This window comes from Stenella coeruleoalba, assembly GCF_951394435.1.
Source record: "Stenella coeruleoalba genome assembly, chromosome: 1".
NCBI lineage: Eukaryota > Metazoa > Chordata > Mammalia > Artiodactyla > Delphinidae > Stenella > Stenella coeruleoalba.
In genome coordinates, this window is record NC_137169.1 from 36,193,455 (window position 1) to 36,212,268 (window position 18,814).

The 18,814-nt window shown below is 42.1% G+C and overlaps 1 protein-coding gene across 1 annotated transcript; it reads right to left on the bottom strand.

Annotated features, from left to right (window-relative positions):
- Window positions 1-18,076: 18,076 nt before the first annotated feature.
- On the bottom strand, window positions 18,077-18,502 carry LOC307183281 (cytochrome c oxidase subunit 7C, mitochondrial-like; the record flags this gene model as incomplete). Its single annotated transcript, XM_079915603.1, has 1 exon — window positions 18,077-18,502. One exon carries the CDS (start codon window positions 18,500-18,502, stop codon window positions 18,311-18,313), a length of 192 nt encoding a protein of 63 aa, XP_079771729.1. The 3' UTR covers window positions 18,077-18,310.
- Between the last annotated feature and the right edge of the window lie 312 nt (window positions 18,503-18,814).

Genomic DNA, 18,814 nt, shown 5'->3' on the forward strand with positions numbered 1-18,814 from the left:
TGCATTGCACAGACTTGACTTGCACGAGGGAGGTTAGGGGTGTAGTGCGAAGACTACCAAAGAAGGAAAAAAAGAAGGCGAAGCCAACTGTTGTCCCAGCCTGGCTCATGTAGGCGTCCTAAAAACAGTTCCTTCCAGCCGGGGCCTCGGGACTCCGCTGTCTCTGCTGTGGTTTTCCTTCCCCCGGCCTCTTATCGCCATTGTCGTCGCTCTACATGCACAGCATTTCCTGAGCTCCTGTGTGTAGAGCCCTGGCTCTGCGCTGTTGGTGGGGGAGTCCAAGAGTTAGGAGATGATACTTCCTCTTCTTGAGGGCCTTATGGTTAAGGTGAGTAGTTAGGATGTACATGTGAAAAAGAAATGATAATGTAAGATAACAGAAAGATAGGGCTCTGGGATTTCAGGAGAGGGAGTAATCCCCAAGGCTGGTTTCTCAAAATGTGATCTGAGGACCACCAGCGTCCTGATCACTTGTGGTGGTGGTGGCGGAGGGGGTGGGTTGGGGATGGAGGAGAATGTTACTTATAATGCATATTCCCAGGGCCCACACCAGACCTCCTAATCAGAATCCCAGGGAATGTGGCCTGGAAATCTGCATATTGAGCAAGCAGGTGGCTCTCCTTAAAGTTTACGCTCCTTAAAGTTTATGACCCCCTCCTCCGGGGTGAGAGTCTCAGAGGGAAGCTCTGGCAGAGGAGTATGGCTTTGGAGGAAGGGGAGTCAGGACCAGACAGTGGAGAGGGAGAGGCTGGGATTCCACTGAGGAGCCCGGGGCTGGTAAGGGTGAAGGCTCAGGGCTTGCCCACGGCAGTACCTTCTCCAGTCTCCTGTCGTGGGTGGGGTCTGGCCAGCTGCCTCTCCTTCCCCGCGTCGCCTTCACTCCTCCTCGTGTTGTTCCCCTCTCCCTCCCTTGTTGCCGATCAGCTGACTGTATTGGGCAGACCTCCCTTTTCTTGGTGCAGCGTTGTAATTGGCCCAGCGCAGGGGTTCATGGTGCTTGGCCAGATGTGAGGGAGGCCGGTGAGCGCTTGGGCTCCTTGGGCTCCAGCCAGCTTGTCTTCTCACTGCTGTTACACTGCCGAGAAGGGGCTGGAGAGTATTTTTTGCCAGCCTCCTCTCTCCTCTTCCCCCTGAAGCTTCTGTTGCTGGAATGCTCATTTGGAAAGAAAGAAGGGTTGGAGGAATCTCACGGTGTCAGAATTGGTCACCAGCACCTGCAGGCTGGCTCTCTGCTTCAAGCTTTAACCCTTCTGGGGGCAGCTGCCAGTGGGCAGGAGGTTAAATGAGCCGCAAATAGGGGCCTGGTTCAAGGTTCGGGTGGCTGCAGACACCTGTACGCTAGTGGTTGCTCTTGTCAGCCTTGCTAATGGACTTGGGGTGGTGTTCTTTTCCCAGCGTACTTGCCCCTTCTTAAGCACTCATCACTTTGTATTGTAATTATTTGCTTAATTGTCCCACCTCCAAGGGCCCATGTCTGTCCCCTGTGTGACTCTGTGCAGTATTTCTCCTCGTGTAGCACCTGGCTCAATAAACATTTGTTGGGAGAGTAAGGGAACCGAGGATCACTGTTTCCTGGGCCAGGTTATGCTGAGTGTTGCCAGCTGGCTCTACCCACTTTAACCTAGTCTGAAGGACCACACAGGATCCACCAAGGGCCGGGCACCTCGTGGCACATTTACAAGTGGGAAGTGATGACAAGGAATAGAGGCGTTGGGTACAGCTCAGCGATGGGGCAGGAGCCTAGAGCGAGAAGCTCTGACTTGTTATTTGCTAGTTGTGTAACTTTGGGTAAGTTGCTTTGTTTCTCTGAGCCCCAGCTCCTCATGTATAAAACGGGAGGTGGCAGATAATCTTTGCCCTGCCTTATAGGGTTCTTGAATCAGAAAAGATAATACAGATGTGTTTTGGTTATCTAAAAGTAACCATATAAAGGACACACTATATATATATATATATATATATATATATATATATATATATCCCCTTCCAAGAACATCTGTCTAAAGAGTAAAATGGTCTTAGGAGACTAAAGCAGTTTATGAAGTACCTGAGTGTTCAACCTAGAGGGAGCCCTCTTACATGCTGTTTCATCCTTGAAGTTGGCTCCGTAAGAGAGGCTGCATTCCCTGACACTGGTGCAGCTGTTTATTTTCCTAGGCAGTTTGGGACAAAAGTTGTGTAGACTTTTTGTGAACGTAGGTTGGCAGGCCCCTCTCTATAACAGATCTGTAACATCTCAGCTGACATTTTATCTTGCCAGATTCCCACTGAAAGGAATGTACCCTCTGCCTTTCTTCTCAGCAAAGTTCAGAGCATCTTTATTTTTCGGTTTCCAGGGCCAGTGACTCTAATCCTACTTCGAGGAGGGAAATGTTTTGGCTCAGGGGCATAATGCTTCGGCCTAAGGAATGATAGGCAGAATCAAGGTGAAGAGGGCTTTCTGCCCTGGAGACCTTTCCTAGGCTGCGAGAATAGCCGTGCTCTACAGGCGAGTAGGACAAGATGAAGAGGCCCTTGTCAGATATGGAAGGATTTGGAAGGGCCTTCCCTTAGGGGAGAGCTTTAGAAGTCAGAGCTGGGCCAGGAGGATTGGAAAGAGCAAGCATTTGAAAAGGGCTTTACTTGTGCGGTAAACTTCACTGTGTGATTATTTAATAGACCATTAACAAGCAGATTCATTAACAAGATCTTAATTAACAAGTTCCAGGGTTATTCCTCCAACTTCCCAAGGGAACTGTTCTCCTCCTATTTAGTCCCAGAGACTTCCTATCTTCCTTAAACTAACCACACCAGATGCATTTAAATTCAGTCTTTTTATTGCGAGTGAAATGACTGTGGGCAAAGACAGGCACAGAGGCCGCTCCTAATCAGAACAGTAACACCTTTGGAGCGCTTCCTAGGTGTCAGGCCCAATTCTCAGTGCTTTACAGGCAATCATTTACTTAATCCTCATAACATTCCTGTGAGATAGGTATTGCCATTTCCATTTTACAGATGAGGAAACTGAGGCCCAGAGCGTTTTAGCAACACACTGCACTCATGGTCACAACAGCAGGAAATAGCAGAGATGAGATTCAAATCCAGGCAGTCTGGCTCCAAAGTCAATGGGAAGGAGGAAAACCCCAGGAGAGGGAGGCCTGTGGGTCAGATTCATGAGGAAATAAGAATAAGAATAATCCTTGTATCTGCTCATCTGTGCTGGACACAGTTCTCAGTACCACACATATGTATGTCAGGCTGCGTCCTTATGCGAAGTCTTCTGCAGTGAGCAGCTGTTAGGCACAATCTGTTGGCCGCTCACAAGCCTTTGTCACCCTGTCTCCACTGTGAGTTCTATGAGGTGCGGACTGTGTCTTATTCATCTCTGTTCTCAGTACCTAGAGTGCTGCCTGGAACGTACTAGTTGTGATCTAAAACAAAACAAAACGAAATGAAATGAAACAAAAAACAGTTTGTCAAATGTACCCCTTGATGGAAGGGGGAAGATGCTTTAGCGTCTGCTAAGTCCTAGTGCTTCTCACGGTGCAGTGCCTGCCTTTGGCATACTTTGCACTTTACAGATACCACCATTCAGAAGACCTAACTCTGAGACAGGACAGCTTCATCTCATCTTTCTGTGCCTCAGTTTCCTCAGGATAAAGTGGAATTAGCACTAGTACCAATCCCCTAAGGTTGTTACAAGGATTAAATGTGTTCATATAAAATGCAAATGAAGTCCTAAGAACAGGCCCTGGCACAAAGTAAGCCTTTAATACGAGTTAGCTAGAATCACTATTACAGGGGCTTGGGCACAGATCTGAAGTCTCTTGAACCAGGCTCTTCCCCTGACCCCCAACCTCTACTCTTGATAACATTACAGGGACAGTGAACTCTGGTGAGCCTTGATCTCTTATGGGTTTGTACAGTTTGTGACAGGTCTTTCTATAGGCAAAAGAATTCCCGATTGATATTAAGGAGCTGGTACCCACAATGTTGTCCTTCCTTCTTGGCTCCAGTTAAATGGGGCTGGGGCAAGAAGGACTAGAACTCACCTGGTGACCCCCCTTTTTAACTGCCCTCAAAGGCATAGGATGGAAATAACTAGAACTCTTACCCTGGAAAGGACAGTGAACCATCAGGACTTTCTTTTGGAATAAAGGGCTTGGCTAGACTTCTTGTTGGCCTCTGCCCTGCCAGCCACTCAAATAGCAAAGTCTGTGGGCCAGCTATATTCGGGAGAGGATAAGGGAGTGGCAGAATGCCTAGAATCGTTGGGAAATTTGAGCTAGGAAGGAGCTATTGCAGGTTGCTTTATTTTTCTTATTATTTAATTACTTACCTGAAGCTTAAGACTGTGTTTTCCCCTTTATCCTAAGGGGAAAAACAATCCTTTATCACTATCTAGATTCTCATCCCATTCGTACATTCTACAAAAACCCTTCTCAATCTCAACTTGAAGACTTCCTAGAACACCTGTTCTCACGGCTGGCCACTTTTTTTTTTTTTTGCGGTACGCGGGCCTCTCACTGTTGTGGCCTCTCGCGTTGCGGAACACAGGCTCCGGACGCGCAGGCTCAGCGGCCATGGCTCACGGGCTCAGCCACTCCGCGGCACGTGGGATCTTCCCGGACCGGGGCACGAACCCGTGTCCCCTGCATCGGCAGGCGGACTCTCAACCACTGCGCCACCAGCGAAGCCGAAGGCTGGCCACTTTTGCTGCCACTCCAGTATCCACCCCCTGCCCCATCATCGGTAGTTAACGATCGATTGATGCTCATAAACCGCCAAACTGGCCTCCCTCTTCCCAACTTAGCATCCTTGTGTTCTTTCTAAGTAGCATGGCCACAATATCACTTTCTTTAGCAGCGTTCTAACTTCTAAGAAGCTTAATAGGCAAGGAGATTGTGGGCTCTTTGACTTTCTCTGAGCCTCAGCCCTAAGTGGTTTATTCTATTAAGCTGATTCTTGATGGTGCATAGAGCTTCGCTGGGTAAGAAGTTGGGGGCAGTGGGGGTGGAGTGCAGTTAGAGGCATAGGATGCTCTCAGTCCCCCTTCCACTATGCCCCTCCCTCCAAGCCATTCCTGCCCTGTGATTCTGTTTTCAGAGCTCAGGAATGAAGGGAGTGGTAATGGAGCTAAAGTAAAGAACATTTCTTAGAGGACTTAAGAAGTTGGCTTTTTTTCCTGAGCTGTGCTTTGCACTCTCCCCACTATCCTTCCTGCCCATTTATTCCTGCTCTTCAATCAACCACTTTGGGATTTTTTTCCTTTCTTTCCTTCCACCTTAACTTTTGCCTCCACTCCCATTATAGCCACACACACACACAAAGAGTAATGAATACAAATTAAGAACTATTGATTCAAAGGCAGGAAATCCAGGTGTGGAATGTAGGAAAAAATAACAGATTCAGTTCTAACAAGGAAACAATGCAGAATTCTTCTTGATGTTTTTCCTCAGAGTTATGCCAAGATGAATTTCTTCCTTCTGATATTTGGACCCAGATTAAAGATTTTCGGGTTTCCCTATTAACATTCTTTCTTGCTTCAGGAGGGCCAGCAGGTTGGAGAGCAGAAGAGTGTCTGTTTTTTACTGAATCACAGTCAGCTGCAGAGAAACTTTAAGGGAACTTTGTGAGCAGGAAAAATGGGGCTGTTGGAGAACTGAGGGAAGGGAATCCCCAGTGTAAGAGTAGAAAAAGTACAGGACAGACTTCACAGAGGAGGCAGGAAGAAAACCAAAAATGATCAGAAAGCTAAAAAGAAGGAAAGAAAACTTGAAGATGGAGGCAGGAAGACGATGGAAATTTTGAAGCATTTCAAGGAATTACACATATTTTGTTTGATAACACAGCCATTGTTGGTGAAGGTATGGGGAGACAGGGTCCTGTACACATCATTGGTGGGAGTGTGAAGTGCTACAGTCTCTTTGGAGGGCAGGTTAGTACTATTTGCCTGTGAAAGTTTTAAATGCAAATATCCTTTGATGAGATTCAACAATAAGAAATTATCCTACATATATTTGGTCGAGTACCTAAAGATGTATGTACTTTGTAGTATTGTTTGTAATTTGAAAAAAAAAGAAGCAACCTAAATGTAGATTGACAGGGAATTGATAAAATAAATTATGATACCTCTGTATAATAGAATATTAGGTAGTGGTTTTTAAAAATGAGTTAGAGCCATATGTGCTTATATGTAACACAAGGTACAGAGAAGTATATGACCCCTTTGTATAGAGAAGAAGATATGTATATATCTTTATTTGATATTTGCATGCAGAACTTTTGAAAGGGTGCAAAAGTAATTGTTGACAATAGCTTCCTTTGGGGAGTATGACTGAGATGGAAAGTAGGAGTAGTACTTTGTATTTTATGCTCTTCTGTGGTATTTGAATAGTTAACATGTACATGTACTATTTTTATAATTTAAAAATCTGGTTTATAATTTAAAACAGATAATGTGGAAGTACTGGGGTAGAAAAAGGACGCTAGGTAAAAACTACAGAAATCCAAATAAAAAGTATGGACTTTGGTTAATAATAGTGTATCAATATTGGCTTGTTAGTTATGACAAAGTACCATACTAAAATAAGATGTTAATAATAGGGGAAACTGAGTGTGAGGAATATAGGAACTTTCTGTACTGTCTTTGCAACTTTTCTGTAAATCTAAAAACTATTCTAAAAGATTTATTTTAAAAAAGACAATTTGGAAGACTATTTTATGGGAAAGGTCCATAGCCTAGCATCTAAAGACTGAATATAAGAGAGATGAATTGATAAAATTGAATGATTCGTCTGGTTCTAGAACTAATTACTACTTGGTTCCATTTCTTTGAAACGGCCAAGTGGGATGAGATGTACAGTCACAATTGCTGGACAAGTGTCTGATTTCTTGTTGTTTATTAAATTTATTTTCTTTTCTGAATCAGTTTGTAAAAAAGTTTAACTGATGGTTGTTTCAGTTTCAACGTCCAAAAAGTACAGACTGGTCCAGGAGCTGTATGGTGAAGGAGTTTCAAAAATGAAGGGACTTAAAGGTGGTCAGATGCCTGCTGCTTTCTGCAGATGAGTAGGGTGGGGTGGACAGAGAACGGATGTGAAGGGTATGTGGACTCCCACTTACCTGCTCTGTTTATGGCCATTTCTATGAGATTTGCCGCTCACGTCGGCACTGCAGCCAAGTAGAAGCAGTCCAGAAGACTCCATCCCTCACCATCCTCTAAGTGGGGTCCCTTTCCTCCATGTACCATGAGGGCTAGTGGTGGCCATTGGCAGTTCTTTGCAGCATTAGGGTCTAGAAAACACAGACCTGCCATTGGCTCAATATATGTCCACATCTGTCTTTCTGCCGCTGATGGTAAGAAATGGTTAAGACCACGTATAAGAAATGTTCCCTCTGAATTAGTTTACACGCCAGCCAGAGGAAGGAGGACTTGGTTTTACCTTTCCATGTAGTGGAGGGAGATCTCTAGGCCCTGTGCCCAGTTGGCCTTGGCACCCAGTTCAGAGGAGGGATCCTCTGTAGTACTGGATACAACTGATGACTTCATCCTTCTTGGAATTCCCCTCCCTTGGCTTCTGGGACATGATACTCCCTTGGTTCTTTTTCTACTTCTTCAGTCGTGTTTTTGTTCCCATAATACCTGGTGTTTCCCCTTATTGCAGTACTTATTTTTTTTTATCATGATAGAGAGTGAAGTGTGCAGGTGAGGGGAGTAGGGTGCTATGTTACTCTGTAGAGGAATTTTAAAACAAAAATCAGCTAAAAGTTTGCTTGCTTTTAAATACCATGACATGCTGACAGTTTTAAACAATGTTGATTATAAAATATTTCTCCCTGAAAATATCTTTTGTTGGTCTAAGTTCTGAAAAATTGCTGTGGTTATTGAGTTTTAATAATACATATGTAAGTTTCAAATTTGCATCTTTTTTATTATTTATTCTTTAATAAACATTGCATTCTGTAAGGAAGAATTGGGAGAACTTCCAGTTACACTGTGGGCCACTACATCTGCAGACTCGCTTCAAGTGTAAGTGCCTGACAGCTCAGAAGCATCTGAGCTCACTTAGGACACAGTTTCTGTCCGTATTCGTATGCAGGAATATACAGTATCCAAGTCATGTGATACTGCATATTCCTGCATAAGAACAGTAGATTCAAAGTGAACAATGAGAGCACATTAATTATAAAGGGGAGGAAGCATAAATTGAGTTATTTCAATTCTGCCATCCTTTGTGACCACTTGGAGTTCTTATTTATGTTTAAATTTTGGAACAGTGAAACAAGCTGTGAACTGAGGGGTGGGACATTTTTGTTTGGTCTGTGCAAATTTTAGTTCGCCTAGTAAATAGTTTACTAAACTAGAATATCGCTAAAAATAAAACATTCCTTTAATATTGTTAATATGTTAAAACTAAAGAATTCATCAAGAAAATAGCTTTATGACTGATTATATCATAAAAAATGTAAAAAATGATATGCTGTGTCAGATATGCCTGGAATACCTCTGGAGGTGATGTCTGAATTGAAATATGATTGATGAGCAGGTGACAACCACATAAGCGTTTGGAAGAAGGGTGTGTTGGCACATTTAAAGAACAGAGAGAAGGTCTGAGGGCTTGGATGGGGTGAACTTGGGGGGATGCAGCAAGAGATGAAACGGAGAGGGGCTAGACCTCCGCAAATCTTTAGGGTCACAGAGAGTCTGGATTTTATTCTAGATGCAACAGGAGGCCGCAGAGTGTTTAAACGGGGAGATGTACTGTGTTGTCATTTATCATTTCAAAAGATTACTCGGGCTGCTATGTGAATAACCGACTGAAGGAGGGTAAGTGTCCGTCAAAGAGGACCACTGTAAAAAGGCCATCGCAGTGTCACAGTGAGAGGGGGGAAGAAAGCATGTCTGTCTTACACTTCTTGAAATATCCACAATGCCTTTCCCATAGCAGGTACTTAATAAATACTAAATAAATAAATTTATAAAGCACTAAGTGTCTTAAAATAAAACAAAACAAAACCAAAACTGCAACAGAACAGATGCTGAGTAACATGATGTTAAGCCAAGAACCACTGACTTTGATGCTCAACAGATTGGATTTTAGTCACAGCTCAAGCACTTATTAGCCGAGCTGCTTTGGGGCAGGTCATTTAAACTTTTTTGAGCCTCAGTTTTCGTGTCTGCAAAATGGGAGTGAGCTGACTCACCTTTTTGTTTTATTGAACAAATTAAATAAGATAATGTATTTATAGCATGGTGCCTGATCTGCGGTAGCCACTCAATAAATAGTAACTATTATGGTTAGCAGGACATGAGACAGCGGTCACTGGAGCTTTGATGTGGTTCCAGCCATGGGGACAGGGCCTCTGAGACTCCTTAGGGTGTGAGGAACACTTTGGATCTTTTCACAATTGAGATTCTGTCTCGTGAATCTAAACTTTCACTGGCTCTTGAGTAACTGGATTTTCAAGTCTAATGAGGAAAAATAAGAAAAGAACTCTGGAAAGAGAAAGTTAGGGTTAGATTATTCTCTCGGCTCAGTTCTTCCCTTTGATTTTAGGAGGAGTCATATCTCCTGTCCCTGCATTTCCGAGTGGAACAGTGAAGTCCTAAGGTATGTGCTTCCTTCCACGCAAAGTAGCTGCTACCCAAAGCAAGTTTGCAGTTTTCTCTGCAAGTCTTGTACCTAGTTAAATGCCTCACTTAAGGATGCAGTCATAGCTGTTTGGCTCTGTAAATCATTTCACCCTCACCTAGAGCATTCCAGGTCTCTGGGACTGCAGCAATGACCATTCAGAATCTTTGAGGACAGGGTGGAGCTGGAGACAGCATTTATCCTCAGAGAGGAGAGAGCCACCTCTTTGGGGGTGATATATTTTTTCTTTCTCTTAAGGTTTTCTTGCCAAGATGTGTGTGTGTGTGTGTGTGTGTGTGTGTGTGAGAGAGAGAGAGAGAGAAAGAGAGAGAGAGAGAGAGAAAGAGAGAGAGGGAAAAGGCCCAACAGTGTAGAGAAACTGTTAGCACAAAGGCCAGGGGTGGGACTTGCCGGGGAAGACAAGGAAGTGATTTTGCCCAGTTTAAATCCCACTTGAACCGTGTGGTTTCTGAGTCCTGAACCTTTTGAGGTTCAAGTTGAGTGCACTCTCGACAAAACGTGATTTTCTGGTTCACATCAAAAAGGCTTTAAAAGACTTCGAAGTCTTTTCCTTGGGACATCAAACAGCCCTCCACAAAGCAGGGTGCTGATGAGATGCGTGCAAATGAACAGATTCAACTCTCCTGTGAGGATTAGATTCTCCTTAAGAAGCATGTGAAGTTGGAAACACGGGAGACGGGGCTACACCAAATATACTCCCACGCGGACCCCGGCGCCCTCCCGCCTGTTTACCCTCAGTACCTCCTGGGCCTGGAAGCTGACCTTATTTGTTATAAGGTTCACATCGGAGTACCCAGGGAATTAGAAGCTGAAAACAAACTCTTCTGTATTCTCTACCTTGCCTAAGGCAACACTTATGTCCCCCAATAAAAGGTGTAAATTAACTTAGAAAAGATAGGTCATTCCTTTGAAAAATTGTCAGTTGTCTAGGTGGCTTAGAGCAGAATTTTGCTTATTGAACCAGCCTCAATCTTTAGAGAAATAAGGACTTAAATATCTGCTCTCTTGTAAGTGGACTAGCCGACTTTGAGTTTGGGGTAGGAAACCAACCAACGCAGTAGACTCTGTTTTCAGAGCCAGCAGCGGATGCTAACTGCATAGACACGGCTCTGGGTAGGTCTACGGCCTGTACACAGTCTCTATGCTGAGCAGCTAAAATATTAATGATTAGCTTTAAGGTGAAGCAACTCTCCTGAAGAAACCATAATTAGCAATTAAAGTATATCTAAAAAACGGTTCCAACCAGCAGCTTCTAAATAAATAATTGTCACTGCTGATTGAACCTGTTTTCTTTCCCTGTGTTTCTTATCTTGTTCCTCCCTTGCATAACTTACAACCCTGTAAATGCTCAGTAGCTTTTAATATGATTCTGTCAATACGTTTACCATGGTGACTTGGGCCGTATTTGGCGAGCATTTGAAGAAATCAGTCACTGGCTGGAGGGAGGAAAGACAAGCTGTCGATATCCAGGGAGAAATGCTAATAACCCTGGTGACAAATCATCCTCTGGATTCTCCAAGGGTTAAGAAAAAGCACCTCTTAGACATGGGAGCTCAGGGCTAAGTGGTGGTGACTTGTTAGGAAGCACAGACATTAGCTGTCACAGACCTGCAGTGTCCTTTTCATTGTCTTACTTTGTACCTCTCAAAGCCACAGATGAGTTTTGGAGACAAATGGGCCTGGATTTGGGTCCCGATTCCCCTGCTTTTTAGCTGTGTGACCTTGGGCAATGCCAAACCTTCCTTTTCTCGTCTGTGAGTTAGAGATTGTAATACCTAGCCTCAGAAGGGGGTGGAAAAGGCCTTGCACAAAGATATTCACTGCTTCTCAGACTCTTCTGGGAAAGGACACAAATGATAGAAGAAAATAAACTTCTGGCCCCAGCATCGTAATGGTGAATAGAGAGTATAACGTATTTAGGAATCTTGCATTATCTAAACTTTTTGTGAATTTTGCATTCTGGGTTTAATTTATCGAAATAATGTTTAAATATGCTTTATCATTAGTAGAATTGGTGCTCTGATATGATACATTAATTCAACACATATTTATTGAATGCCTTCTGTGTGCCAGGCAGTTATAGACACAAAAGACACAGCAGTGAATAAAATAGGTAAAGTCTGGACTACTAGTGAGTCTACGACTGCATCAATCAGGAAACCTAGTACTGGCTATCTCTGAGATCCTCTGTGACCCACTTGAGGGGACATCAAACCCTACGCCAGAGAATCCTGGGGAGGACTGGCTAGTTGCCATAATTTTAAGCAGGGAAAGACAGTGAAACATCTACCCAGAGAGAACTATCAATATTTTGGCATATATCCTTCGAGATGGTTTTTATGAGTAGATAGGTAAGTTGACAAAAATTTTATAAAAGTAGGATTATGTTAACATGCTAGCTTGTGACTTTCTTTTTCACTTTTTCATTTATTATAGATAGTGCTCTGTGTCAGTAAATATAGATCCATGGCACCACTTTTAATAGCTACTTAGTATTCCATTGCAGGGATGTATCATATTTTATTTAGCCAACCTCTGGTTGGCTAATTAGATCGTTTCCAGCTTTTCAGTATTATAAACAACACTTACAGAGAACATCTTTATAAATTCACCTTTGTCAAGTGTCTGATCATTTTCTTAGGATATATTCCTAAGAGTAGAATCGCTGGATTAAAAGTGTGCCTGTTTCAATTTTTATGCTTAGTGCCAGATTACTTATTTCTTCATGCTCTTACCAACACATTAGGATGAAACTTTTTAATCTTTGCCAATTTAATAAGCAAAAATGGTATTATGTTCATTTAATCTGCATTTATTTAGTTACTAGTGAAGTTAAATAGTTTTTAATATTTTTTGAGATTAGTTTATCTTCTTTTTTGAACTGCCTGTTCATTTCTTTTATCCACGTGGTATCCACCTTTCTCTTACTGATTTTAAGTACTCTTTTTATTAATTCTTTTTAATCTATAATTTATGTTGTATATTTTTTTCCAGTTTATCATTTGTCTTGATGTATTGGTGGGGTGTTATTGTTGTTGGTTTTTTGTTTTTTGTTTTTTTGGCTGCACTGGGTCCTTGTTGCAGCTCTTTGTTGCAGCAGGCTTCTCTCTAGTTGTGGCGTGAGGGCTTAGTTGCCCCTTAGCATGTGGGATCTCAGTTTCCCAACCAGGGATCGCACCCACATCCCCTGCATTGAAAGGCGGATTCTTAACCTCTGGACCACCAGGGAAGTCCCTGTTGTTGTTTATTTTGCATACAGAAGTTTTTAATTTAATGAGGCATTTTATTATTCCTTTCCTTTTTAGTTTCTGACTTTTAGCTTATCCTTAGAAAGGTATAAGGCCACTCCTAATCAATCCCTAAAGCTTCCAATGTGCAGAAGTTACCTCAAAGATAACAGTCCCCAACTTGGAAAAAGCCTAAATCCTAAGGTCCCGTGGAGGTCCACTCAAAGGGAAGAAAAGGAGTATCCCTACCTGAGAGAGGAAGTCTGTAGGGCCTCAAGAACACCAATGAAGTTTACACCCTAATGGAAAATACAAAACAGTAATTAAAAAAAAATGTGATGAGTGATATTATAGGAGAAGGGTAGAAGATGCTATGGAAGGTAACAAAGAAGAAACCTAACTGAGTCCAAGGTCTCAGGATATGCATCCTGGAAGAATAGATATTCAAGCTGAGATTTTAAGACTGAGTAGAAGAGTGGGGAAATACATTTCCATGCAAGGAAATGGCAAATGCAAAGACTTACAGTCTAGAACTGTAAGTTATGGTAGCCAGTAGCCTTGTGGGGCTATTTAAAGTTAAATTAATTAAAATTAAAGAAGATTAAAATTTTATCTCCTTGGTCCCACTAGCTACAATTCAAGTGCTGACTACCTACATGTGGCTAGTGGTTATTATAGTGGACAGCTATAATATGGAACTTTTTCATCATTGCAGAAAGTTCTATTGGACAGTTTCTATGGAGAAAGAGCTTGATGTATTCAGGGAACTGACAAGAGTTTACTCCAGCAGATACATATTGTGCAAGGGAGGGGAGGGGTGAAAGATGAAGAGGACATAGCAAAGAATGGAGGGACTTAGTCAAAGCTGACCCTGGGATTGGGGCTGATGTTCCCAGCCTGTTATAGAGGAAGTAAAAGGGAAACCGGGAAATAAGTTTAAGATTTATTATACAACAACCCTTCAGGTAGATATCATCTCCATTTTATAGTTTCAGAAGATTTAAGACATTGACCAGCACACAGCTAGTTAGTGGCAGAGCTGGGATTCAAAGCCAGACCTGTCTGATGCCAAAAACTTGTGCTCTTTCCCTGTATCACTGCAATAGATGGCAGAAATCTCTACCACATGATCTCTTCAATCAGGATAGAAGGGATTCTGACTTAGAACAGACTCCTTCTCAACTTGGTCCTCCTTCTGTTGGGGGAATGTTAATCATGGGTGAGCTTGGGACCCCGCCTGGAGGTACAAGTGAGAGCTTAGAGGCAGAACTTTCTTTGGAGCCGTAGGCCTCCTGTTCCCTGAGTCTCAAAGAGAAACTCCTTCAGGTATCTTACGCACCTTGATATTAGCCAAATTCAAGCAGGAGCTCTTCTCAGGACCTGGCCCTCAGAACCAGGACTGCATTGTCAAGGAGAGCAGCCAGCTTGAAGCAACCCATCTGAAACCTGGCAGTGGTACTCCTGTGTATCAGAATGTGTCCCTTGATTCATTCCCTGACCTAGAACCTGTTGTGGTGGCCACTTCCAAGATACTATCTTTGGAAAGAAAGAGTGCCCGTCCCCCATTAAAGGGGAATTCCTTGCCCTAGTACAATCCCACAATCCCATCTCATCCAGCAGTTGAGAGAAGTGTCAGGCCGTGCTTGCCCCAGCCCTAAGCAACCATGGGGACCGAGGCTTTTAGCTTGCGGTCACAACTCCAGGCATTTTCTGAGCCTGTGAAAGTCATGCATGGCAGGATATTAAAGAGAATTACCATCAGGTTGTGAATTCTAGATGAGTCTGTTTCCCTAAGTACAGTATCTGTTATTTTCTAGAGTGAACATGGTACCTTCACATTCTCTGAGCTGGTATGAATGAATGAGGGGAAGATAAAATGTAGAATCATTCAGAACAGGAATAATGAAGGATGCAAATCTGGGGAAGAAATACAAGAGATACGGTCAAGGTGATAGATAAAAGGATTAGCCTTGGAGATGAGCAGTTATTCTAAGAGGAGTGAAAGAAGAGAAAAATTTTAATTGATGGGGAGAAAGATTCTAGTGGACTCTACCTTTAAAGTAGGAAGTGGAGAACTGTGGAGGAAAAGACAGAGTAGCAGCTGAACACTTAATGCATGGAGGTTTGTGATCTCCATTGAATGTAGTGCATAGATTACTCAAGACATGATTATAAGAAGAGTAAGCAGCATTTCTTCATTCATTCATTCATTCCACAAATTTATTGAGTACCTACTATATATTGTGAACTATTAGGTCATAAGAATCCAGTGTAAACAAGACCCAGCTTTCCTTCAAGCGGCTTACAGCGGTAGAGAACACAGATATGTAAACAGCCAAATACGTCACATTGCAGCAAGTATTTTAAGACAGATAAGTTCATGGTATAGTTCACAGGACTGGTACCCAACCTAGAATTAGGTCAAGGAATTTTTTTTTTCAGTTTTATAACTTTATTTGACCATCAGCTGTAAGTTCTCATCCAGATTTTTGAAATCAGTGACAGATACATAGGTATACAGCGTGTAGGGCTTGTTTCGTGGACCTTCATCCTCAGTACGTTTTCTGGACAACCACACCTGGACGGATACAGTATGGGGCATTCCTTATTCCTTTGGCCCAGACAGCTTTGTTGAGCCTGGTGTCAGTGCACTCAGCTGGAGTTCCCATTTTTTTCATGGCAAATTTCCAGATCTCTTTGAGTGCCCGAGGGGCATATACTTCTTGAACTCTACTCCATGGATGTTCATATAAATGTTGATGGTGTATTCTCTGGTCACTACCTCATTGATTTCAGAACAGTCCTTCTTCTTGCCACCTTTTTCTGTGGGACCCAGATTGGAAAGCAGGGGATCCTTTATGTTTCAATTCACATGTATGTATCTCCTATGTGAAGCCTTTTCTGATTTCTTTTTAATTTTCAACAAAGCAGCTTTTCACTTACAAACACATCTAGCAGTACATAGTTGTTAATGTTACTTTTTGTTTTTTTCCTAAGTACATTAATTTTTTTATATTGTGAAATATAGCAAACCTGGAGAAAGATGCACAAACTATATGTACAATTAAACAAATAATTGAACCCTCAGGAAACCACAGCCAGCCCAGGAAACAGAACATTTCCAGCATCCTAGTAGTCCTTTGTATACTTCTCCTTGGTCACAACCCATCTCTCCCTTACTTGGATAATCACTCCCTTGACTTTTATGATGATTACTTTCCAGCTTTTCTTTATAATTTTATTACCTATGTCTGTATCCCTAAACAATATAGTTTAATGTAGCATTTTTGGATCTTTGTATGGGTAAAATCATGTTTTTGTACTGTTTGGGTCTTGTTTCTTTTGTTCATCATTAAGAGTTTAGGATTCATCCATATTATTGCATGTACTTGGAGTTTATTCATTTTTATTGCTGTGTTATAGTCCATTGTATGAATACACCCTGATTCATGTATCCATTCCAATGATGATTCATATTTAGGTTATTTCCAATTTTTTTCTTATGGAAAATGCTACCGTAAACATTTTTTATAAGTGTCCTGGTGTACAGGACACAAGTTTCATTAGGGTAGAGACCTGGAACTAGGATTGCTGGGTCCTGAGATAAGTGCTTCTTCAACTTTACTAGCTAATATCAAACCGTTTCCAAAGAGGTTCTGCCAGTTTGTTCTATTACCAGCACGTAGAATTTTTGTTGTTCCACATTCTTACCAATACTTGGTATTGTGAGACCTTTTCATTTTTGCCAGCCTTGTGGATATATAACAGTTTCTCAGTGTGGTTCTTACTTAAATTTCCCTGGTTACTGGATAGAGTACATTTTCATGTGTTTATTAGCCATTGAATTTTCTTTTTTTGTGAAGTACCTTTTCAGAGTTTTGCTGATTTTTCTGTTGGGTTGTCTCTAACCTGATTTCTTCATTTCGACATAGTATTTCTCCTTCTAGTCAACCTATTCTCCCTCTGAGTATCTCCTACATATATATTCTTTTTTTTTTTTGGCTGTGCCGCATGGCTTGTGGGATCTCAGCTCCCCAGCCAGGGATTGAACCCAGGCCACGGCAGTGAAAGCCTAGAATCCTAACCACTGGACCACCAGGGAATTACCGTCCTACACATATATTCTGTATTTTCTAACGGCTCTCCTTATCTCTAAACTCCATCCTCTTCATAGCTACCAGAGTTCTGTTTCTAAGACAAGCCTTGTTCTTGTAACTCCCATGCCTGGAACCCTTTGGTGACCCCCATGGCCTCACAGACAACACAGCGTGGAAGGCCCTCCATCATCTGCCCTCTGCCCAACAAGCCTCAGCTCTTACTGGATCCTCCCAACTCCTCCTCCCTCCTTTTTTACTGTAACCTCCATCTCTACCAAACTGCTTGCAGTCCCCTGAACACATGAAATTGTTTTACACCTGTCTTTGCCAGTTATCCTTTTTCTTCCTTTTGCCCTTAATTTGGAAAATACTTATCTTTTTAAAACTCAATTCAAAGGTCACTGCCTCTATGAAACCTTTCCAGCTTGCCTTCTCACCTCTCATTAACCTCTCCGTCTCTTTTCCTTCTACTAAGCTCACTATTGTTATTTCTAGCAGGGCATTTGTTTACTCTATTTCATGTATTGGTCCATATACCTGCCTCCCCCATCAGACTGTACATAAACCCTCTGAAGGCATGGGAAGCCCCTGAATGTAGGGAAGTTTCTTATTCCTCTTTTCATTCCTAAGGCCTAGCACAGTGTCTGGTACAGAGCAGGTGGTGGTAAATAGCACAAATTGTTATTAATGTTGTAACTATCATTAGGAGTACTTGTCTATCTGTTTTCCTTATTAGATTATGGATTCCTTGAGGGCCCTGGTACTTGGGTGGCATGCAGTGACATTTGTCTAATGAATGAATAACTATAAAAACTTCTGAAAACAACCTAAAGCAATATTTGGAGTAGAAATATAGAAGTCATGAGTATTAAATTTGCAGAGAAACAAAACTGATTTACATCCATCTCATGAGGATGAAATTTTAGGCTCAAACTAATTCAAAGCAAAATTTTATAATAAGAAATGTAAAATGTTATGCTTGGGTTAAAATTTTTTTAAGGATTTATGCCATAAGTTTATTTACAAACATATTTAGGATGTTGAGTTCAATCCTTTTTTCAAAGAGATTGCACCTCTTAAAATGCTCCTCTTCATATCTGTCTCATGGATTATTATTTTTTTAAGTATTTATTTGGCTGCATTGGGTCTTAGTTGCGGCACATGGGATCTTTGTTGCGGCATGCGGGATCTTTTTTTTTAGTTGTGGCACGCAGGATCTTTTAGTTGCGGCATGCGAGCTCTTAGTTGTGGGATGTGGGATCTAGTTCCCAGACCAGGGATCGAACCCGGGTCCCCTGCGTTGGGAGTGTGGAGTCTTAGCCACTGGACCACCAGCCAAGTCCCTCATGGATTATTTTTTAAGCAGTTGTTGTCTTACTATAAAGAAAGGTGCAGCAAATCCAGACCCAAAGTACAAAGTCATCATAGCTAATAACCACCACTTGTTTTCCACTGAAAATGGTAAATTATTCCCTGGACCTTCCTCATAGTGGCTCTTACAGATCATAGAGGTTGTGACCTCTCCGATGCTCTGTCCCAACATAGCGCTGTTGGGAGCTCTGAGAAAGGCGCAGAGACTGAAGGTAGAAGAAATGGCGGCAGCACCTGGGTTAAAATATTAAGCTGTAAAAGTAGGAAAAACTTAACTTGTTGGTTCATGTGGAAAAGGAGTTCAAATTTGTTAGATGATATTGTCCTCCATCTAAAACAGTTAAGTTTCTGCAGTGGATTATAATCTGCGTGTGACTGGAAAGATGAAAATCTAAGGAACACAGTGTCAGGAGATTATCCGTTGGTTAGCACCTATGTCTGCTGTCTGAAGAGCTTGTCACTGTTACAGTGAAAGGTTGTACAT